Source organism: Talpa occidentalis, unplaced genomic scaffold (assembly GCF_014898055.3).
Source record: "Talpa occidentalis isolate TD23 unplaced genomic scaffold, MPIMG_talOcc4v2.1 talOcc4.5, whole genome shotgun sequence".
Lineage (NCBI taxonomy): Eukaryota > Metazoa > Chordata > Mammalia > Eulipotyphla > Talpidae > Talpa > Talpa occidentalis.
Window position 1 is genome coordinate 39,617,786 of NW_023604861.1, and position 25,560 is coordinate 39,643,345.

The 25,560-nt window shown below is 34.2% G+C and overlaps 1 protein-coding gene across 2 annotated transcripts in view; it reads right to left on the minus strand.

The window, feature by feature from the left end:
• VWA8 (von Willebrand factor A domain containing 8) overlaps positions 1-25,560 on the minus strand; it is a 364,311-nt gene that overhangs the window by 137,419 nt on the left and 201,332 nt on the right. For both annotated transcript variants that reach the window (XM_054701470.1, XM_037526940.2), the window contains 7 exons: positions 25,455-25,530; positions 23,695-23,830; positions 21,462-21,581; positions 19,136-19,341; positions 16,527-16,678; positions 2,506-2,614; positions 1,119-1,257 (listed from right to left, as the gene is read on the minus strand). In XM_054701470.1, the coding sequence (XP_054557445.1) occupies positions 1,119-1,257; positions 2,506-2,614; positions 16,527-16,678; positions 19,136-19,341; positions 21,462-21,581; positions 23,695-23,830; positions 25,455-25,530 (938 nt within the window). The remainder of the gene's footprint in view (positions 1-1,118; positions 1,258-2,505; positions 2,615-16,526; positions 16,679-19,135; positions 19,342-21,461; positions 21,582-23,694; positions 23,831-25,454; positions 25,531-25,560) is intronic.

Consider the following 25,560-nt stretch of genomic DNA (forward strand, 5'->3'; position numbering starts at 1 on the left):
AGTTATTTCTTATTGCAAAATTTTCAAAGTCTATACAATTTTATTCTAACCCCAAAAATGTTCTTTTCTCTTAAAAAATGCAGAATAGGTTAAAAAAATATGGACAATACAACACAAAAATTTTATCAGGGACAGCAAATGAGTTTCATTTTTCAGGGCCAATTCTGACTTACTGGCAGTGGCTGCCTGGAAAGTTGTGCTTAAAATTGTGAAACTGTGACAAGGATTTATGAGAAAAGTGCTGCAGTTGGTGTGACGCCTGTCAAGGGCACAGGGCAGGGAGCACAGTGTACCTATTTGCAATGTCTAAGTACAAGACAAAGGCTAATTTTCAAACTTTTCCCATAAAATTCATACTTCCTCTCTACTGGTGAATGTAAATTATCTTAATAGGAGTACAATCTGTTACCCCTAAAACCTGTGTAATTTTAAGGAACATATTTTTATTCAACATGGCTGATTAGATGAAAAAACAATAACCACAGAACTTATATGAACAAAAACTTGCTTCTGAATTTTTGCCTAATTCCAATCAAAGTCAAATTAGGGATTTTCTTCCTTCCCCCTGCCACTACTTCTGTTTATTTCCCCTAAGTAACTGCCATCAATTGAGAATCATTTGTCAAGAGGCACCCAGGGCACGCTGCATAAATCAGTAGGTAGTAGCAACAGCCCAGAAAGGCAGACTCCAAAAATTCACATCCTTTATTTGACATTCTTTACAATGAGAAATTTAATGACTGCAAATCACTCCAGCCCTGCTTTCGTGGTTCATGCAATCACCAAACTGGAATCCGAGCCAAAAAAGCCAATGTTTCTCCTTTTTCTTTTCCTCTTCTATTTTTAACACAGGCCTGGGTGTGTTTAACTTTGTGCTACAATTGTAATGAGAAACAGACATATGCTTCCAAACTCAGCAGTGCTGATGTGGACTCCACAATAGTATTTTCTTAGGTTGTTATAGGAAATTAGTTCTAAATTACATATAATTACTATGGAATCCAAGAAAGACAGTTGCTGAGCTGACCAAAGACTTTTTGATGTCTAGAGATTATTTAAATACCCCTTTAGAAAAAAATCAGTGCATAAAGGAAAATCAAAAGAATAAGCTGACATACCACGTGATGTAGCAACGTCACAGATTAAATTAATTTCATCCAGTGGTAACTTCCAGGAGGCACACTCTTCAGTAAAGTTTAGGGATCTTTCTTCATGTCTTTCTATAGGATACTCTTGAATGTTTATAGGTGCTGGACCCTATAATATAGTAGTTATCTGAGTTAAGAATTTAGAGCAGTCACCAAGATGTAGAAAATACTAATGTTCTTTCAAAATATAGATTTAATCTCAAATATTCAGTATCTTGATATACCTATTCTCATTTTATTGACTGGCAAAGTTGTTACACCAATAATAATGCCATATACCAAATACCAAGGAATTTATCTCTTTTTTCTTACACAAAATACCACAATGTCCAAGTACAAGTCTCATTACTTCATTTCTTCCTAACCCAGTTTTAGAATCTTAAATATCAGGACCCAGTACTATCCAACCAGGACATAATTTGTAAATGAATGAACCAGGGCCTAATATAGTTCTATTGTCAAGAATGATTATTATATCATTATATAGAATGTAACCACTAAAACTACATTCCTCATAACCCCTTGCAGAATGTGATTCAGGCTCTGTCCACTGAATACACTTGGATGAGATGTGGAGGCCTAAGAGAGGTAGTGGCCATGTTCTTGCAGCTGCAACAGATAATAAGGATATTGTGACAAATACATGCAGTCAGAGTCTATGCTCCACTGCAGGGGTTGACAAACAATAGCCCAAAGGCCAAGTCTGATCTACTGCCTGCTATGTAAACAAAACTTTATTGGAACACAGCCACACTCATTTGTTTATGTATTGTCTGTGACTGTTTTTGTGCTACCATGGCAAATCTGAGTAGCTGTGACAAAATCTGCATGGCTAAAAAGCCTACAATATTTACTATCTGGTCCTTTATAGAAAAATTTTGCGATCCCACTTTACTGTGTAGCTCCCAACAGGGGTGGTAACAGCAACGCAAACACTGACTTGAAACTAAAAGACTGATGGCAGCCTCTTGACCTGTTCTTCCTGTCCTTTCTAAAGATTTTGTAAGAATCTAATTCTCTACATTAAGTACCTTTCTGCTTAAAATACCTAAAATGGTTTCTATTGCTAGTAGTGACAGTGACTCCTTTCCTTTGCCTTTTTATGTGAGTTGCAGGAATAATACACAATATACCTGACTTTCCCAAAATAGTTTGTTTCTTAGGAATTCTACTGACCATTAGAAATCACCTATGTTGAATCCCTCAAAGGTGAGATTCACTTACGAATTAAAACAGAAGCTAAATCTATTCTACAATAACATTAGAATAAGTCATTCCTGAGACAGTATGAATTCCTCCAGGGAAGACAGAAAAAAATCTGTAACTTTCGGTATTTTAATGAAGAAATGATATCAACCTTTATGCCTATGTGATCAGTTTCTGCAGGACACAACAGTTTTTGCATTCCACTTCTTGACTGGCCAATTGTCCAGTAGCCCATGAATGTCTGCTCAGGCAGAGGCAACCTGTCAAGGGTAATTTGAAAAAGTAAACATCTCATTTTGTTTATAAGTCACAGGAAAAAATTAGTCATTATTGTCAATCACACACATAAATTTGAAGGTTGCTTTACTTAAAGGTGAGTCATACTTCATTTTATTAAGAGAATCTATAAAACCATGTTTAGAATTTCCTTTAGAAGAAAAACTTCCATATCATAGAAACTTAGATGAGGCCTTATTCTGTTTTAACCTAAATGATGAACATGATTAAAGTTCACATTTTTTCACCTTGAATTGGTAAAATATTTAGTAATATTTAAATTCTTAGTAGAGTATGAGAAGGATTTTTTTTTTTTTTAAATGGAGCAATCTATCAGTTTTAAAAGTTCCAAGAGAAGAGACTAGATTAGAAAAATCTAATTTGGAATTTGGAATCAAATAATAAATATATATACTAGTTATCAGTCACATGCTTACTGACTGTAAATGGCAAGTTCTCTATTTTAGCACCTTAATTTTTCTTTTTACTTTGGATTGAAATACAATATACATGTATAAATGTTCACATACATGTGTCACTTTGGTCTGAACACACGGTATAACCAGTACCCGAAAATGTAGAGCATCTCCCATACCCAGGAGTCCCCTGGGGATCATCTTGGTCATTATGCGGGGGGGGGGGGGGGGGGGGGGGGGGGGGGCCCAAGGGAGCTATTATCCTGAATTCTAATGTAATTATCCTGTGTTTAGATTCCTTTTTATTTAAAATAACTTTTAATAAAGTGACTTGCTAAAACAAATAGGGCAATGTTAAAGTACAAAAACACACATTTTTTAAAATAAAGTCTTTACTTGGTAATCATATTCTCTTCTTTGAATTTTTAAAAAGGGAGCCATTTACTTGTCATTTAATTCATTGTAAATTTCTTTTTCAATGATAAGGAGCAAAATGTTTTCATATTTAAAAGTCTTTTTTTTTTTTAAATAATAAATATGGCTATATACGGAAGTGCATGTTTGGAATGAGTATGCTTACTTAATAAGACCATGTAAGGGTTAGGTAGTTTTTGCATAAAATAATGGAAGCAAGCATTCTGATGGAATATACTTTCTGTTCCTTTGCAATGCACAAAAGAAATTCACATTGAAATTCTGCTAAGTCATATGACACAAATCTCTCAAAAGGACTATATGCTTTTGTATCATCTACAATATGTTTTAAATACTTTGGGCAATTATTCTTATTGGTCAACCACCTTACTTCCATGTTTTTACTGGAAACAAGTTAGGAAGAGCACTGAGTCAGGGGATTTACTATTATCATGTTCTCTGTTCAATTTTTTTTTTATAAATTTGTATTGAAATAACATTGTTGTAAAACATTACAGCATAGAGTTTGAGATCTATATACACTACATTATAATAGCCACCGAAAGTCTAGATTCCATCTTCCACCATACAACTGACCTTGAGTATCTTTCGAGTGTAATAAAGACAGATGTCTATGTGTGGGAAGATCTTATAAAAGTCTTAAAGATGAGGATCTCTGTTTGGGGAATAAACTGTATTTTTCATTTGTTTTCAATAGTTGACTAAAGGAAAATTAGGTCTCCAAATATAGAAGGAGAAAAACAAATGAGAGACAGACCTAATTTGTCTCTAGCATAGAAGAGATAGTGTAATAGAATACAGGACACCTCGGTTATTAGTTTTAGCTCTTCTAGTAACTACTCAGTAGACTTGGGAAGAGAAAAGTCAGTTGATTTCTCTGAGTGCTTTTTCCTTCTTATGTGAAATGAAGGGGATGACCTGTTAGGTTTCTTACTGCTTGGGAAATCTTTGATCCACTCAAGTGAGTAGAAGGAAGTGTCAGTTGTAGATTCAGTGGTCTTGCATTACTTTGGTGTTCTGGAGTGAAGATCATCAGAACAAAATATGTACACCTACCAACAGAATATGTGCCTTAATAGAAAGGTAAGTTTCACTAAAGTTTAGCAAAAGAAGCTCTAAATACATCCCAGATTTGCTCTTTGAAGATAGCAGAAACAGTTATAAATTTTGAAGTCTAATTATAAGTGAATTGTTTAATGGAAGTGATTCTTGTTTGACAGGTTGATAAACAAGTTTAATAAATGCACCTAACATCCTTAATAATCTCATAAAAATATAATACAAATGTTACAAATAAACAAATTTCATCCATTAGAGGAAAAGCAACTGTCCTTGACTTCCAGTTGTTACTAACAATTCCAGGGATATTCATAAAATCTGGTTTGAATTAAATAATAGCCATGGAAATTTATAGGCTTCCCAGTTCCATCTAAAACTAGCACTACCTATTGGGTTGACAGGGTATGTGAAGGTCCTTCAGGTACCCCACATAGAATCTATTCAAGACCACATATAACAAGATGCTATTGGCAGTAACAACTGAAAGATACACACACTGGAGTTGTACAAACTGACTCCATCCTGCTCCTTGATAGAAAATATTGTTTCTAAATTTTTCCTATGGGATCCTGGTTTGCTGAGGTAAACAGAATCCCCCCATTTATTATCCACTATTAAATCTCAAAATAAGTTGTGGAAAAAGTTGACCATTACTAACTTTCCTCTTCAACAATTAGTAGTCAGAGGTAGAGGGAAACATTGTATTTGGGTACATGAACAAACTTTAGGATTGGAAATATAATCAACATTATCGTGGGGATAACTTTAATAACCAGTCAGCAAAGACTCCGTATTCCGTTACTGAAATCTGTGATCCAACTCTGACCAGACTTAAAACTATTATATCTGATTTGATGGAAAAACATGGTATTTTCCATGATTTTAAGATCTTATAACTTGTAGTGTTTAACTTTGTTCAAGTCCTAGTTGGAATGACGTCTGGATTTGATTTTAAGGGGGAAGGACGAAAGAACTTAAGGGTTATAAATAGCATTACTTTTTATCTTCCATGTCATTCATGAATTTATGTTTTTTAAAACAATGAAATATATCAGTTCACATGTTGTGATGTTTCTTAATCCCTTGTGGAAGTATTAATAAAGAATGGAAGAGAAAGTCTTAACTAAAGGAAGGTAAATATTAAAATTATGACTCAAGTCAAATTACAAAAAAGAATTTTTTTAATCTAAGCATGCATATAATTCATAATATGATGCATATGGACACCAAAGTCAAGTAATAAAGCCTAAATGACATGCAAGAGATTTGTCTAAGATTGTTTCCATAAAGAGGTGAGTTGGAGTTTTGAAGAGCATGTTCTGGTAAGTTTCTGCCTTCTTTGAACATTTGCCAACACTATTTCTGGAGTATGAAAGAAATACATGAAAAAGATTTGAATCTTCCTCGGGGCATTATGCAACTGGAAGTTGTTGGTAATCCTATTATTATCAATTCGTAAAACATTACCTGTCCACAAGCACTACTAATTTTCACAGGAATAACAGAAGCCTTCAGTGTAGTTTCACCAGCTCTCAAAAATTTACCAATTATTACCATCTTTAAGAAGAAAAAGAACAATTCTAATTTTAGCAGTCCTCACTCAATCCTAATGTTTTAAGTCTAACCTCTGGGGAAAATTAAATTGGATTATCTAATTGAGTTTACTAGAGCTTTTCATAGAATTACCTTGACAAATATTCTTACCTTTCTTTTACTTCTTTCTCTTATATTCTAGTCAATTTATAGGTTAGCCTTTGAAATACTATGCTGTTCCTTAGCATGCTATGCGTTTTTATGCTTCCACAGACCATTATTATCTGCTTAGCATTCCTTTATGCTATTGCCCCTTTGATTAAATCCTTCTCTTTCTTGAGGCCTAATTCAAACGTCACTTTCCCTTGCATTCCTTTCCTATATTTCTTCTCAGACATCAGGAATCTCCTGCTCTTCTGGGTTTCCATGTAAGTTTGCATATATGGAATGCTTAGAAACTCTTAGGACAGAATTCTATAGAATTTTCAATTTGCAAAATTTAAGATCTGATAGAGAATAAAAGTTTGAGAGAGCAAGGTTATAAGTAAATCTATGAAATCCCCTGTAAATACTTTTATCTTCACTAAAGTCAACACACTCAAGAGAAAAATAGAAACTTCTCTTTTAGACATTTTAAATTAGTAATAATGGGACTATTATTCCCATTTTACCCCCAGGCCCCAAACACCTTGTTTGTTGCATACTTTTGAATCTCCCTTCCCTATGGGCTCACATGTTGCTGGTAAATTCATTTTATTTTGCTGCAAATGACATGCACAATGAATATGTGTATATTTTTTCTTCCTTTTTGTGCCTGACTCTGTATTTAGAGTTTCTACCTTTTACTTTATAACCTTAAACCTGTGCACCTCTGCCACCTAGGTCCTGCCAAGATCACAGAAAATGTAAAGCAATTTGGATACATGAGATGGAAAATACATTTCCCAATAACATCCAGAATGACACTGCGCAGCCTCAGAATGCGGCTGCCCAGCGACACTCCTTGCCAGAGCAGATGTTGTCAGCTTGCTCCACACATCTTTGGCTTGCATTCTCTCCTTACAGAAGTTGCCAGACTATGGTTCTCAGGCCTGGGTTTCCTTTCTCTCATCTTCAAGTTTCATTACAAAAATTTTTCTTTTTCTGCCATCTGCCTTCCCAGCCACATCTTAGTACTTTTTTGAGATGTATATTCTTTCCTTTTCTAATTATCCACATCAAAAATGACTGGGACTGAAACGCAGTTGGCAATTTTCCCAGAAAAAAAAAAACCCAACCCTCTGTATTTCCCTCAAGAAGTACTCATAGGACTATATAACCTTACTGTGAATGCAGCACTTTGAATACAACTTTGCATAAGGTTGGCAGTTTACTTGTTTTCCCAATTAGATTGTTAATTCATTGAGGATAAGACTTACATTACTCATTTAAATCTTTGGCACCCAGAATTCAGATATTCTGGCACCTCAGTCTCTCTCACCCTTTCCCTTCTTTTCTCATTGCCATAGCAGAGGCCCTCGTTGTTTACAGCTGTTTTCCAGTAGGTGTTCAGGCCTTCAGTTTCAGTCTTTCAGTTTATTATTTTTAGAAATCCAAAATGAATCTTTATAAATTATGATCTGACCATGTCACTTCTGGCTTAAAATTCTTCTATGATCCTTTCTGCATACCATCACTTAACTGTTCTAGACACCAAAACACTTGCAGTTTCCAAATCACACCATGCCCTCTTGAAACTATCTCTGGTTGACATATTTTCTCCTCTTCTTTTGTCTAGAAAACACTTACTAATCCTTTCAAGATTTAGCTTGGTTATCACCCCTGAGTCTCTCCTAGGACATAAGGTAGAAATCCTATCTCTTTGCTCTCTCTTGTGGCTCTAACATACCACAAGTCAGTCTTCTGGGTGCTTTCCCAATTGTGACTTCCATGCAGGCAGGTACTGAGACATCTTCACCTTTTTATTTCTGAATCCCTACCTAGTGCTTACTACGTAAGTGGTCAATGGTGTTTGTTAAAAGGGTAGTTACATTAGAACTTCCAACATCTTGACCTACCTTGATCCCATTGCAAAGGTAAATTGCAAACCACCATGGCAAATCTTCCCCATTGCACCTTGATTACATGACTTTCCACAAATGATGTAGTCTATGTTGCAGGTATATCTGGAAAAGTTACCTATAGGTGGGGATTGGGAATTGCTATCTAGCAATTAGCAAGCTTTCATAAAATAACACATATGTTTAAAGTATCAAAGATAATTTTCTGAGACTGCAAGATAAGTATAAAAAAAAAGATTCATATAAAGTGATAATTTCTGTGTAGGTTGGGCATACTTCCAATTTTTCCTTTCCTCTGAAAGGAAATGAAATGACTGTGAAGCCACTTCGTAGTATACCAAGAGAATTATAGGGTAATGACTATGAAACTATAAAACTGAACACCATCTTTCTGCTTATTGTAGTTCTGAATGTCATTATGTAAACCTCATTATTTTTGAAGACTAAGAGATCTTTTATGAAGTGAAAGAAAATCATCATGCAGAGTGGAATTGTACACTTTAAAACTCTATGATCAATGTTGTGAATTCATTTGTAAAACCTAAGACTACAAAAAGAAAATTACAGAATCTAATAGCTTGGAAAATGGAAGGAGAGGAATAACACTTTGAGAATTTTCCAGTTTAATAGTATAAACACTAAACTTAGTAATAATTCTTATTTTCAAAGATAAACCTAGTGGAATTACTGCAGAGAGAGGCCCTGACTGGGATGTACTTTTTGATGCCTCCTTTACTTTGAAGACCCCATAGTCAGTCTTGGTCAGATAAGCAGCGGCTGCTGTTGATATTGCAATTAGGCAGGGTAAGTCTTTAAAGTAGAAAATGTATTTTAGATATATTTTCAAAAATACATTCAATACAGATGAGGTTATTCTGTCTGTAAATTCATATACCTGATACTAAAGAGATGAATGCTAAACATGACTAACACACACTGCAATGAGACATTAAAGTGTTCAGGAGTTCCACTAAAATATGCTTGTGAATGCTGGTGGGAGTGCAAACTGGTCCAACCACTATGGAGAGCTGTGTGGAGATTTCTGGACCTATTAAACATAGAGCTTCCATATGATCCAGCAATTCCACTCCTAGGTATTTACCCAAAGGACACAGAAACATCAATTCCAAAGAGCACCTGCACCCCTATGTTTATAGCAGCACTATTTACAATAGCTAAGCTTTGGAAACAGCCCAAATGCCCAAAAATAGATGACTGGATCAAGAAGATGTGGTACATATACACCATGGAATATTACTCAGCATTCAAAAAAGATAAACACATGCAATTTGCAGCAACATGGATGGCGCTGGAAGAGATCATGCTCAGCGAAATAAGCCAGAAAGAAAAAGAAAAATACTGGATGGTCTCACTCATAGCAGGAATCTAGAAAACTTAAATAAGGAACTAGGAAAATGAATAACTGTAAGAAAGTGAAAATCAAAATCAACAAACAACTATGAACCAGAGACACTTTTTGGGGGGTGAGGGGTGGGAGGGGAGGGATTGGGGTCAAAATGGGGGGGTTGCAATTGTATGGGGAATATAAAAATAAAATTTATTATTTAAAAAAAAATAAAATAAAATATGCTTGTGAAACTGACTGATAAAGTAATGGCTGGTTACTATATAAGGGAGACAAGTGAAGACTTACTCAGTTTTCTAATTCAATTAGGGAGAGTAACTCATAGAATCTATAAGTTGAGAGGATATTACATGAGAACTATTAAAGTCTATTTAGTCCAGTGTTCTAATTTGTTTTTTTTTAAACATTTATTTATTTATTTATACAAGCACTGGGTACAGTCAGAAGCGCGGGAGGGCGAGAGAATTCACCAGAGCCAGAACTGGGAGCAGAGCAGGCAGAAGGACCGAAGGACACTGCTGAGGTGAGCAGCGGGCGGCAGGAGAGGTCTGCGCGCCATGTGGGACCCTCCTCCGGGGGCCGGGGAGCAGCCGGGGATCGAACCGGCGCTGCAGAGGCTGCGGGCAGCTTCGCAACCCAGCGCTCAACCGCTGCACCACCAGGGGAGGCCCCCAGTGTTCTAATTTGAACTCCAGATCTTTCTGAACCCACTCTACAAAAGATATTCACTTTCTATGTAGTCCATTCCATCTCTGAACAAAGGAGCTACTACTAATCCCAAGATGTAAGCCAATTCTAAGTTTTAATGATTTATAAGCAAAACACAAGTATCCAAGAAATGCGAGGTGATTTGTGATTATTCTGCTAAAGCTATGTTATTCATCATGATTTTAAGAGTGGCAGTGATAAAGGATTTTATGTGAATACATTAAAAAAGAAATGAATGGTTCATTTAGAAGAATTTGTGAGTGGCACCAACTTTGATTTTTTTCAAAAAGCAAATCCTTATTGCAAGAAAAAAGATTTAAGAGAATTTTTTCACATATTATAATAAAGATGTTTTTGTATTTTCTGGAATCAATGACAAATGTCATTAATTTGAAAGAAATTGATTATAACAATGGAACTAGTTCACTAACATAAAAGTTATATATCTTTGTGTGTGTGTGTATATATATATATATATACACACATAAACACACATACATATATGTATATATATGTGCCCAAATAGTAGGAATATAACCTGAAAAAATATAACTCAAAATTTTGCTATCTGTAAAATTGTGCAGTCCAATGTTGCACTGCATTGAATATCTCATGTTCAGTACTGTGGTGATAACATGATGGAGCAAGCAAGAAGATGACAGACTGTAGAACAGATATCTATAGATGAATCCCCCATCCAGCCATTTATCAGCTATATGTTATTAAAAGTCCCCTGAGCCTCAGTTTCTTTGTCACACACACACACACACACACACACACACACACACACACCCCATTCCTATACCTAACAGTGAGAAAAAATTACTAGCCTAATAGAATTTTTCTATAGATTGAGTTAATATTTATAAATTTGTCAAGGATGTGGAGAAAAAAGTAGTGTAAAAGAACTATTGGGAATGTAGATTTGTTCAGTCCCTCTGGAAAACAGTATGGAGATTTCTCAAAATACTAACAATGGATCTACCATATACATGATCAAGCAATTCCCCTTGTAGGTGTCTACTAGAAAAATAAAAAAAAAACCAGTAATCTGAAGGGATATAAACATTTCTATGTTCACTGCAGCACATGTACAATAGTCATGCTATGGAAACAACCTAAGTGCCCAAAGACACGAGTGAATCAGGAATATGTGGTAGATATACATAACCACAATGGAATACTACTCAGTTATTAAAAAAGGATAAACTCTTGCCATTTGTGACAACATGGATGGAACTGGAGGGTATTATGCTAAACTAAATAAATCAGAAGGAGAAAGACAAATTCCTGATAGTATGACTTATATAGGGACTATACAGAAACAAAACAAAGGCTCAGACAAAGCCAAACCAATAGCAAATCCTAGAAATCTGACTGTAGTACTGAGGCTATTAAGCAGGAAGGAAGAGAGCAAAGTGGGGAGAGATCACAGTGTAAATTATTTATTCTAAATAATAAATAATTTGGGTTAAATGGCACCTTAACCAAAGCAATACACAGATTGGGTGTCTTAGGGTAGGTGTGGTAACAACACCTGGAGGTGGTGAACATATACCTCTAAATCACATACAATGTAAACCAACGTTACCGCAAAAAAAATCTGCTAAAAATAGGAGCAAAGAAATGAGGCAGAAGTTTGAATTGTGGGAAAAAAATGCATTGTCTACTCTCAATTGAAAGGCTTGTGTTGATGCCTATTAATGTATATACTGTGTTGAAAGACCATAGAAAAGCCAGGTTAACTTCATTTTCCATTTGCCACTGTAAGTGAGCCAACTTCCTACCCTACAGCAGTGTGACAGAAGCTTTGCTGTACTTGAGATAAAGATCCCTCAAAATAGCAATTCTAGAGTAGACCTTTACTTTAAAAATTTTATTTTACTTGTATAAAAAAATCAGAATGAGTCCATAGCCCAGTCACTGAAATTTAAAAAACTGATGGTGGAAATCCTATATTGTGAAAAAACAATAGGATGTTTAAAAAAATAAATGAGATAAAAAATGTAATATAGGAAATAATGTGTTAGAATATTAAACTACCACAGAAAGTGAAGCCTCCTTTCACCAATCTCAGGCCTCTGAAAGGCAAGTATATCGATGACAACCACCATGTTTTTAAACTGTTTAAAATGTGAACTTATTAATTTAATTAAAACTAAAGGCTAATATGGGCCTAGACATATATGATACGAATGTACTTATATTTAGAATAAATAATTTACACTTAAAACTTCAGAGAACAAAGGGAATGAGAAAAAGCATGGAACTGAAAGAAGAGTGCCATATGCTTAAAAATAATTCCTGATAGATAAAATTCTTTTCAAGAAGCTTGGGAATGAAGTATTTTAAAAAGAACCTCTTTTCAAGGGCATATATGATAATCCTACAGCTAACATCATACTCGATGGAAAACTGAAAGCTTTTCCTTTAAGATCAGGTACAAGAGAAGATGGCCACTCCCACCACCACTATTCAATACAGTATTGGAAGTCTTTGCTAGAGCAATGAGGCAAGAGAAAGATATAAAATGAATCTAAATTTAAAAAGAAGAAACAAAATCATCACTAATGGCAGACAACATGAAAATATATAGAGAAAATCCTAAAGATTCCATTAAAAATGATTAAAGACAATAAATCATTCAGTAAAGTGGCAAGGCACAAAATCAATATAAAAAAGCTTGTTGCATGACTATATGCAAAGAACTGAAAGACAAAGAAATCAACAATCCCATTTACAAACATAAAAAATAATTAAGTTCTGAGAAATTAAGTTAACAAGGGAAATGAAACACCTGTTCAATGAAAACTGTTAAGGCATTATTGTTAAAGGAAATGAAAGAGAACACTAGCAAATAGAAGCACTAGGAAACTCCATGATCATGAATTGGAAGATTTGTTAAATACCTACCTTAACCAAAGCAATACACAGATTTAATGCCATCTCTATCAAAATACCAATGGTATTCATCAAGGAAACAGAGCAAACATTATTAAAATTTGCAAGAAACCACAAAAGATCCCAAACAGGCAAAGCAATCCTAACAAAAAAGCATTTCATAAATTCATATTATACTATAAAGCAATAGTACCCAAACAGTATGGTAATGGAATAAAAACATATACACAGATAAATGGAACCGAACTGAGTGCCAAGAAATAAACCCACACTTATAAGGACAGTTAATTTATGACAAAGGAGCTGAGAACACACAATGGAGAAAGTCTCTTCAACAAACGGTGCTGGGAAAATTGGACAGTCACAGTAAAAAGAATGAAACTAGACCACTATCTTATATGATTAACAAAAATTAATTAAAAATGGATTAAAGACATGGATGAAGATGTGAAACTGCAATAAGTACATAGAAGAAAACATAGGTGACAGAAAACATAGGGACTCGAGTACAATAGCAAAGAAAACAAAAGCAAAAATAAACAAATGGGACTATACCACATTAAAAAGCTTCTGCACAGCAAAGGAAACTATCATTAAAGCAAAAAGATACCACACTGAACAGAAAAAAGTTCACAGGATACATATGACAAGGGGCTAATATCAAATATCTACAAAGAACTCATATAACTCAACAAGAAAACAAATAACCTAAACAAAAAATTGACCAAAGAGCTAAACAGATGCTTTTCCAAAGACATACAGATGTTGAACAGGCACATGAAAAAATGTGTAGCATCACTTATCAGGGAAATGCAAACCAAACCACAATGAGATACCATGTCACACTTGTGAAAATGGCCCCATATCCAAAGGTTAAAACAACAAGTGTTGGGGAGGATGTGGAGAAAAAGAAACCTCACACACTGCAGGTGGGAATGTAGACTAGTGTAGCCTCTATGGAAAACAGTACAGAGGTTTCTCAAATTATTAAGAATAGAAAAGTGAAAGCAAATCATAAGGCTACACAGGGATTAAAACTTCAGAGTTCTATGTGGTTACTACTAACAGTGTATTACTCTCGAAGTAAATATTAGTAAAACTTCTTTTACTTGTCTTTGCAAATGAGAGATAATTAAGATTATATTAAAAAACAAAGGATGTTAGAACAGGAATGAACCTTATTAGTTATGTATGATGAGAATGATCACCTAGTGGCCTCATTAGGACAGTCTTATTTCACATGTCCTTTCACAGAGCTATTATTAACAGCGCCCCCTCCCATTTGAAAAAATGTCCTAATTTAGATGAAATGCTCTCATTATACCAAATAGGGAGACTGTTTAGTTAAGTAATTTCACTATATTCACATTACCAAGGTGGAACTGTCAATATTTTGAGGGCAGGGCTGTGTCTTCTCATCTGATTCTCCATAACTGACTCAGGCATAAACGTGTGTTCAATTTCCAGCCATTGCTTTGTTCACTTTTCCATGTTACCTGCCCTTTTTATGTGCAAGGGTGATAACTTAATAGAAATAGAAGAATGGAACCCGTGGACTTCACTAAAGGGCAATAAAATGACACCATAACTTTTGAGTTGTCTAAGTCAATGCAATTAACAGACAAAGAAAGAGTGCTTTGAAGTGCAATTGTAGTCTACTATTATCTCTCCCCCAAGGGAAAATTCATTCTTCCTCTACATCTGCTATAGGTCTATTTCCAGCTATATTCAGTGGGTGGACAACTAGTTGTTTCCATCCCCATCTTAGTGTGAGTATGACCATTTTGTTTCTAGGCTCAGTGTACTTATTTCCACTCATAAGCAAGTACTAGAGTTCAAATTAACTTGCCATGGCAAGAATTAACAAGCCATGGTAATAAATTTTCAGCTTAGAACTGAGGATAATAAAGAATAAATTAACTCATTTTATCTATTTTCCTTAGAGACTTAAATTGCCAACAACTATCTTATGATTTATCTTGTGAACATATACACATTTCTTTTTAGTTCACATTGTAGAAAGATATAAAAAAAGAGTTCTTTTTAAATCACAAGCCTGGATTCCATGAAGTTAAAACTCTATATAAATTTGTTAACAGTTATAACAATTCCCGTTTCCAATTGAAAATAATGCTACAGTTAATAAAAAGATAAAACATGAGCACTAATAGAAGTTTGTATACGAATGACAATTTCTTGAACTCTCTAATATGCTTACAACCATTTAGTTACCAAACTAGTTTTAATATCCCCATAAATAATGATAACCAATGAGAAGAACAGTATTTTACAGAAATGTGTATACATCAGTAGACACCAAACCACTCTTTCAAAAAAAATTCACTTGTTTGATAATATAAGCCAATTCACTGATAATTTCTAACATAACTCCATCTTGTGTTTTGACTATAAAAGGGAAATATTTGTTTCTCTTCAAGATATCCTTGATACTTTTACAATTTATTTTTATTGGCATATGTTCTGACAAGATTTTATAATAACTCCAAAGAATAAATAAGGATGATACAGATATTTAGAATATGTGTGTATGTATACTTCTGTATATAGTTGGATGAATCATTGATTGATAGTTAACAATTTTTTCCTAAGGAAAGGCAAAGAGTACCTCCTATATGACACTAAAGTTAAATAATTCAACAACAGAATTATCCCTTGGGAACGTATGATAATTGACTTTTTCTAGACAAAAAACATTAGATGCACTGCTAGTAAGTGATACATATTTAAAATTGTTTTCCAGTGAATCTACACTGACCTACTTAGTAATAAAGTATCAACTATTTTTCTGAACAACAACATATTTCAATATTCTTAACTAAGTTTAAGTACATAGCCTGAGATTACAAAATAGAAGTCAGGCAACCAGCCCACAAGAAACAAACCCACTTGTTTTCACTACTTCTTTCATCTGCCAAGTTGAAATAAGTAACCAAAGAGCTCTTCAGTTAATGATTATAAACTTAGAAAACTATCATAAAGAAAAATATATGGTGACACAAATAAGGACATCTTAATTAAACACATATTATCCCTTTATGTAGTTTTTGTGTTTGTATGTGATTTTGCACTAGATTAGGAAATAATGAGACTCATAGTAATTCAAGAAAAGGACAGAGACTGTTAAAGAAACAAATATTTCCCTTTATTTGAATACATTACACCTACTCATGGGGTATTCAAAATAATCGAAGTTCTCAATTTACAGGCCTATAAATAATGCTATTTAACTGAAATCCAGCCAGCAAATAGCAGCATTAATATGAAAAGTTTAATTGCGTAAAATAATTTCCACACCAACCCAGTTTAGTAGAGTGTAGCAGTAAATTCAGAGTTATCAGAATTTATGAATCAGAACAGTAATGCTAAGAATATTGGATCAATAGTAAGTTTGCCTTACTCCTTCGCCAGCTGCACACTGGTAGGTTTTGCTCCGATAGGTATCCCATATTTGTGTAAAGTATTAGTTAAAATCTCCTTCATGTCATCATTGTAGGAATCAAAGTCAAAAACATTCCTAACTACAGTGGAGAGACCTTCAGTGGGAAATTTCTGTAAAAAAAAAAAAAAAAAAAAAAAAAAAAAAAAAAAAAATCCTCTGTTACACACAAAATAAAATACAGACTATTATAAAGATACATAAAGCTGATAGAAAAATGGTCAAATGGTCAGATATTGACTAGTCTTGTCAGATAACCAGAAGGTGGTAGACATACATTTTCCTTTTTTTTAATGTTTGCTTTCATGATGTAATATTTTCATTTTTAAATAAATACTAGAGTTTTGGTGGGGGAAGATTCCTTCTTTCAAATGTTAAATCAGTGCTCAGATTTAGGTATGCAGTGACTTACACTGCTATGTGATAGCTTGGACTTTAAAAGGAGTACCAGACTGGGCAAAAAATCTATTTAAATAAAACACAGTGTTGAATATTTATACAGATAGTTCTGTAGTCACAGGTCACAAGCTTATGACTAATGAAAACAAAACAAAACAAAACAACCAACAGAGATAAAGGAACAAGAAAGAAAGTACAGAGACTAGAGAAAGAGGAAATAGCAGAAAGAAAGAAAATGAGTATTACAAGCAATTACATCTAAATTTATACTGGTAGTAGTAAGAATGGCCCAAATTAAAAAAAACAAACAACAACAAATGGTGGTGAGGATGTAGAGAAAAAGGAATCTTTTTACATTGCTGGTGGGAGTGCAAACTGGTCCAATCACTGTAGAAAGCTGTGTGGAGGACCCATAAATTACTACAAATGGATCTACCATATAGCCCAGCAATTCCACTCCTAGGAATCTACCCAAAAGACACAAAAAATGCTAATTCAAAAGGAAACCTGCACTCGTATATTCATTGTAGCACTATTTACAATAGCTATAATGTGGAAACAAACTAAAAGCCAAAAAAAAGCAGATGATTGGATCAAGAAGATGTGGTATACACACACAATGGATTATTACTCAGCAATCAAAAAAGATAAACTTATGCCATTCACAGCAACATGGATGGAGCTGGAAGGGATTATGTTCAGTGAAATAAGCCAGGAGGAAAAAGAAAAATATAGTATGGTTTCACTTATAGGAGGAATATAGGGAAACCAAACAAGAGATCAGGGGAAAAAAAAAGAGACAAAACTAGCAGGCAAACAATAAATCAGACATTCAGCAGGTGAGGGAGAGGGATCACAACAGGAAGGAAGAGCACAGGAGTCTAATGTTGACAGTTCACAGGTGTCTTGGTGGTGGTAATTTTATGGGGACAACACCTGAGAGGAGAAATCAAACATTGTACAAAAATAAACAATGATGTAAAAATGCACAAGTGAAAATGAAAAAAAAAATTTATACTGGTGGTGTCTTCTGGGTCCTTGACTGGCTCTGTATTGATTTTATTTAGATACTGGAATCTGAGTTGGGCTTAACATGACTTTACAGGCAGAATAAACCTTTCCTTTTTCCTTTCCTTTCCCCATGGAGGGCTGGAGGTAAGGCAGAGTCATTAGATAGTAACTGTTAGCTTAGAGGCTATCATTGGTTATAAAAGAAGAATTTATATGGATGGGGCCAGAAGGGATCATGGTAAAATAAATCAGAAGGAAAAGATAAATACTAGACAGTGTGACTTATATTTTGGGAATAGAGAAACTGAACAAAGGGTCAGGAAAAGACAAAACTTGCAAACTGACCTGAGGCGTACAGCAGGGGAGGGAGGGAAGAGAGAGGGGTCAAAACAGGGGAGGGAAGAGCTCAAGAGACTATGGTGATGGATCACAGTGCTGTGGTGGTGGGAAAACTATGGGGACTACACCTGAGGGGAGAAATCAAATACTGTCCAAAAATTAACAAAGATGTAAGGGAAAAAAAAAAAAAACAACCCAGTACAAATAAAAAAAAAAACCCATGAAACTATCAACAATGTTAAGAAAATAAAAAATTTAATAAAAAAGGGAAGAATTGTTTTCTTTACTAAGGTGACTACTTATTACTATACATGGCTACAAGGAATTTCACTCTTTTACTATACCCTATAAAACTTTCTTAAAGTATACAGGTATAGTTAGTATACGGGTATACTATATACTGTAAGTATACAGATATTCTGTAAATCCTAGTCACTTTTCTATCTCCAAGTCTTTTGTTTTTAAAGTGAAAATATCTTTCACCCAGATACCACATGCTTGTTATACATAGTCAAACAATAGTAAAGCTTCCCTGCTGCCTCATTTTCTTATCTTCCTCCAGCACCCCCAACAATCCTCCACCAAATTTCCTAGCTCTTTGACAACCATCATAGTATAGAACTTCACCAAAGTAAAGCTAAAGGCTAAACATAAAATGTTCACTGGTGCTCCTGATGTAAAATTTAGATCACAAACATTTCATATTATATCATCTCAATCAGTATTAAATCGATAGAAGTTGACATGGTATGAATTAAGCAGTCTAAAAAAAAAGATTTAATGGCTACTTCTAAACTTTTATGCATATGTGTGTGCCATACCTGTAAATGTTTGACTATGTTGACAATTTCCCTGGTGGAATAAGGATAGTTAATAATCCCCTGGTCTGCTAAACTTCTCAGCTCTCCAAAGGCAGCTACAAGCTTCTGAAGGATGGGCTCTGGCACATTTGGTCCATACTGCCTGAGCATCTCAAGCTCTGAGTGGGGTTTAGGATTATCAACTGCATGGCAGCTAAAAATATCACCTATGGAAAAAAACAGAAGATTCACATTCAGTTTGCAACTAATCCATTATAATGCCATAGGAAATATGGAATAGTTGAAGAGCCAACAGTTGCTCAACAAGGAACTTCTGTTTTTAAATGTGTAAAATTACACAAAAAGTCCACCCAATGGTAGAATGGTATAGAGAGGAAAGTAAACATCTAATGCAATAGAAAAGGAAAGTCTCAGGATCAGAGAAGATACTTCCTATGATTTCAATCCTCATAAATTTACTGATACTTGTTTTGTGCCCCTATATGTGGTATATCCTGGAGAATTTTCTATGTGCACTTGAGAATAATGTGTAGTCAGCTTTTGGGGGTTACAGTGCCCTAAAAATGTCTATTAAGTCCATGTGATGTAATTTCATATTTAAGGCTATTGATTCCTTGTTGAGTTTCTGTCTGTGTGATTTGTCCATTGATGAAGGTGGCATAAAGTACCCCCTCACTATTGTGTTGCTTCCAATGCTGTTTTCAGACTTGTCAACAACATCGCTTCTCGGCCTTTTGGCTAAGATCAAGTGCAGACTTGTCAACAGTAGTCATATATATTTTGTTGTTCCCTCACTTGATGCAGAGAGAGAAAGAGAGAGAGAATGTCTTCCTGATATATTTCCCTTAACCATTATATAATATACATTCCTGTCTCTTCTTACCTTTTTTTAAAGCAGGAAGTCTATTTTATCTGATTTATATATATATAAAACTGTCCCTGCCTTTTTTTGGGTCCTATTTGCTTATAGCTTTCAACCATTTAATTTGAGCCTTAATCTTTGAAACTCAAACTTGTTTCCTGGAGACAACTAAAAGTTGGGTTTTGTTTTCTGATGTAACCAGTCACACTGTGCCTAGGGTTGGTGAGTTTAGTTCATTCACTTAGAGTGAATAGTGAAATATGATGATTTGCCTCTGCTATTTTGTCTTTAGTTTTCATGGACTTTCTTCAGTTTAGCTAGAAGAGCTTCTTTAAATATTTCTTGAAGGGTAGATGTATTGTTTGTAAAGTCTTTCACCTTCTATTTGTCTAGGAAGGCTTTTATTTCTCTCTTCTATCTGAAGGAGAGTCTTGCAGGATATAGTATTTTAGTGTGACAATTTTTTATCTTTAAGTATTTTGAATTCTTTCTTTCATTCTCTCTCTGTTTGCAGGGTTTTCTCAGAAAAATCTTAATGTAAGCCTGATGGGTGTGACTTTGTAGGTTACCTGCTTTTTTTTTGGTCACCTTTTTGGCTCTCTTTGTCTGAACACTAGGTAGTTTCACAACTATATATCTTAGTTTAGGTTTGAACATAAAAATGAGGTTGCCAGTGGAGGAGGGGCAGGATGGACAGCAAAGTTGGGAGGGAGCACAATGGACTATAATGGAGGACTATGAGTGTCTTGTGGTAGATATGGATGGTGCAGTAACAACCTGAAGAGGTTTGATCCTATATCTGTGAACCACATACAGTATTGTAAGTCAGTGTTACCTGAATAGAAAAAGATTACATAAAAAAAAGAACAAGCTATATTGCCTATCCTTATACTTAAAGCATTGCACAGGTAATTTCATTGGATGTGAAAATCCTTGATGTGAAATTGATAGATTAAAAACCCTACTAGGAGACTGGACATGCCTCATGTTGAATATGAGAATTACCAGTATCCTGAACTACCTACTTGCCATAGTGAAGAGCAGTCCTTAAAGGCTCTTGATGATTAAAATTTATCCTAGGGCCTCTCTAATCAATGAGAATCAGTCTCCTCAGAGCTGGCCTCAAACCTTTCACAATTAGGGAAATGTGAAAACAAAACAAAACAAAACAAAAAACCATTCCTTATTTAGTATTTGACTCCAAGAGGCCCGAAATAAAGTATGGTTTGTTAAGAAAGCAGGCTCTGAAATCAGTCATGAAATCCAGCTCTAAAAATCATAAACCAAGTGTCCCTAGAAAACAATTATTTTCTCTCTCAGACAGTCTCCTTTTCAAATGGGGATAAAAAATACAGGAGTTATGATAATGACACAGCAGGCATCGAGTAATGGTCATTACAGAGACCATTGCTACTAGGATAGTATTAGTGGTGTTGTTTTTGTTATTATCATTACTATTTTTACCTAAGGTACCGAAGAAATCATTGCCTAGGAAAGGAAATCCAGGTCTATTGGCCAGAACAATCATCCTAAAATCAGGATGGATCACTATAACATTTTCTCTTCCACTCACATTAGCAGAATCTGAAAAATAAAACATCTTATTTACTTATTTATATTTAATAATTCTCATGACTATCAAATTACAGCCTTTAAAGTAATTAGCCACACCGTTCAAGTCAAAAAGCTCTAGAAATTTTTGATAACTTGGTTGCAGGGAAAAAAAAAACTATCCTGAGAAAATTTCCTTAAAAACACAATCTGATCAAGCTTGTACTAGATTATAGAGGAACTTTCATTTTTATTTAAATTCAATGCACATCTAAACCATAAATTTGTCCCAATATTTTCTTATTAAACTTGGCTTGAAATGTTATTATTGCTTACAAATCAGCAGCTATTTTTCCTTAAAATTTGTAACTTGTGTAGAGCCTGACATTACACAGCTAAAGAGTTTTTCCTGTTAGATCATGCACCCTGAAACTTAGTCACATATGATAAAGGTCTTAAAATCTAGTAAATCACTTAGCACAATGTTGATTTATTTCCAATGAAAAATTCACATTCAGAAATAAGTAATTTTAAGTTGAGTGGAGCTTTGTGCAGATGTTTAAGGTATTTATGGAACTGAGTATTATATTCTACTGGCTGGTACACATTTGAGATAGAACTGCTACTCCAGATAACAATTTAAGATAGTAAAAGCTTTTTAATGGTTATTTTAAGAGAAACACTTATCATATAGGTTTATTTATATGACAGTCTTTAGGCTGTTTATCTTTAAAAAAAAAAATGATAGTTTGGAAGCACCTGCAGTTTTAATTGAGATGAGTCTGTAAGAACTTGTACTTTTTTATGATACCAAAAAATAATCTCTCAATGTGTCATATATTCATGTAGTAATATAACCAACAGTTTTAATGTTTAGTATCCAAATAAAGGCAAGATTTAATTGAGTGGTTAAAGTACCAATGACAATAAAAAATGAAAATTTAAATACGTGAAGAAATGAAAATCATAGCCCTAAAAGCGATGCTTGATGAAACCACATTTGAAAGAGCTTCAGGAGCTCTTGTGTATAGCTAGGTCAACCTAAGTTTAAAATTTATAGCTCCTTTACTTCTAGACTATCCCTTAAAAATGTATCAGAAAATGCAGAGTGTTACCAGGAGATAATCACTCCTTTGCTACAATTTTGCTGAGCAATTCTTTCTTCCTTTCCATTTCACTGTCTTCATAATATCTCTAAAATGGCTTGGCAGAATTATAATCCTGAGTGTCTGAATGACCACTTTTGGACACTGTTCAGGCTAATTCAAACTCTTGTTTTTCCCAAAAATTCATTGTGAAACTGAAATGTTAGAATACTTTTATTAATGCTGAGTTTCCTAGGCTCATTTTGCCTAGAAATCTTTCCTGACAATCTTGGCAATGACAATGTCCAAAAACATCTCTGGGGTGATGCACTTGAAAGTATTTAATGGAATCTTCTTTGCCATGCTCTCTTTGAATGTTTTAGATTTTAATTAATTGTCTTAACTTGTCCAGTTACCTGTTATTGGCTATATATTTTCATTTGGTAGTTGTAAATTTTCATGACATGAAAATTCAAAATTATAAACTTGAATTTGTTCTCACATTGCATATGACAAACTGGACATTTTCATGTAGGTTAGATGAATGAGATTCATCTATCCACATTTTCTCTAACAACAAGGAATATAAAAGGATGACAAAAATAGAGGATAACAGTTTCCAAGGCAGGGATATGTGTGTGTAAAATATGTATGTATACACACACAGAGTCATACCATGAGCTAACAACATTAATTTTAATACTATAATAAACAAAAGAGAACTTTAAAAAACTGCAGAAAACAATGAAAGACATTACATTGCACACAAATAGTTGAAATAAGTATAAAAAGGATTAATACTGATATTCTTAGAGTAGGAAAATATGAAGCTGACTTGTCCTAAAACTAATGAAACTGTCAAAAATACCCTCTGACCATAAAAAGTGAAACTGTTAAAAGCTAGATTCAGAACTATTGATTTTTATAAATGACTGTCAACCCAGACAATTTGAGTTGTATTGAATTTATGCTTATTGCTTGTGAAAGATAAGTGTGCGATTTGATACTAGAAATGTAAAAACTGCATAAATTAAGGGAAAAGTTGTTTTTTTAATACTCACTTGCAATAATGCGTCTCCCATCTGCAAGAATCATTTCTCCATTTTCTACTAGAGTTTTTAAAATACAGGTTACATTTGTTGGGGCCTTGTCTGCTTCATCTACTACCAAAATATGACCCATCTTTACTGATTTAACCTTGAAGACAGAATAGTTATCATAAACAAAAAAATGAGAGCAACCATTTGAAACATTTCATCAATTACTGCTTTAGATTTAAATAGCTGAGTTTAAAATTTCGGATTACTATAACACACACACACAAATATTTAACAGAGCTGAAAAGAAAATTTATAGAACTCCACTAAAAGCTTCACATGGTTACTAATCTGCTAATTCTATAGTAATCAGTGTATTTCACTTTAGTATCAGAGTTATTTTTATTGTGGTGATGTCTACAACATCTTGTATCATAGAGTTGGGAGAGGAAATAGTAAAAACAAGCATAAAAATAGAGAAATCACAGTGCCAAGGGGGTAAGAGGAGTAAGACACCACCATGAGTGGATTTTAGATCACTACATTTGTTATGACTCTAAAACTGTATAATTTTAGGATCTGAAAGGGTAGACCAAGTCTCTACTATTAAGGACTTGAGAAAGACTTAAGAAATATGTACTTTACCTCCTTAAGTAATGGGATGTAATTAAAAATTTACGAGTTCAGATATTATCAGACTAGAGCTAAAACTATATTTTCAATGTATTTACCATGATAGCAATATGCACACTAGACTAAAAGAAGATAATGAAAATAATCCTGCTATAAAGTGATTTGGTGATCTGATTTTAGGGGAGGAGGTATGAAAAAAATGGAAATAAAAAACATTGGATTGATATGAAGAGTTTTGCTGAGGTGAAATCCAGTCCTGGCTAATGAGATATAAAGAGGAGAGTGAAAAATGAGTCATAGATTTTAGGTGATTAGGTGAAAGATGAGAAGAAAAGTGAAATCTAGGAAAAACTCTTAAAAACATTAAGGAAGCAGACAGGGAGACATACTCAATGAATTTAAACATGGGACATAAGTATGAGAAAGAGGTGATTCCATTGACCAAAAATATTTTACTCCATACTAAAACAAAGAAACACCTGATAAGGATATTTTAAAAATTTAGGGTAAAAAACCAAACTGAATAAAAAGAGAAAGAATGTAGCTGCTATTTCTCAAATTCAGCATCCCTGTTCAAGAAAAGTTCAAGCCCCACCTGGCAGAATCACCAGACTTCAGTCACTGGGGTCTGGACCACTGAGGTTTTCAAGATGGCTTGTTTGTGTCATTGCTGCAAAGGACTTATCTATATATAGGGATGTCTTGGCAAGTTGGGATTTCTTGGGCCTAATGTGAGATGCTGAGGATTGAGTTTTCCAGCTTCCCAAAATACTGAGCTAATATCTTTTACTTATTAAAATCAGTTAAAAAAAATTCTAGGAGCATTATCTAATTTCAAATTCTATAAATTTGAAAATAACAGCAAACTTTGTTTACTTTTTAAATTCTGTAAAGGAAAAAGAAATGAAAGGATTTCTGTCATTCCCTAACAATCTCTTTCTGGAGAGAGAAGGAATAAGAAAACATATTGCACCCATCCCCTTCAATTTATAATTAAATATCCTTTTCCCAAAATGACACAGAAACCAGTGCTTTCTTGTGAAGTATGACTTGTACTAGAATTTAAGAAAGATTTTCTTCCTCAAAGATTGAAACACAGGTAGCAGTTTAAAAAATACAGTTGAGAATATTCACAAAACTGAATTACTAACCAAAGGTGAGTCTTCATACACAATAAGTCCATCTTTAACAGAAGGCTGAAGAGTAAGGGTTTGTACAGTGGTGTCCCTAAAGTTAAACCAACACAAAGTTAGTAAG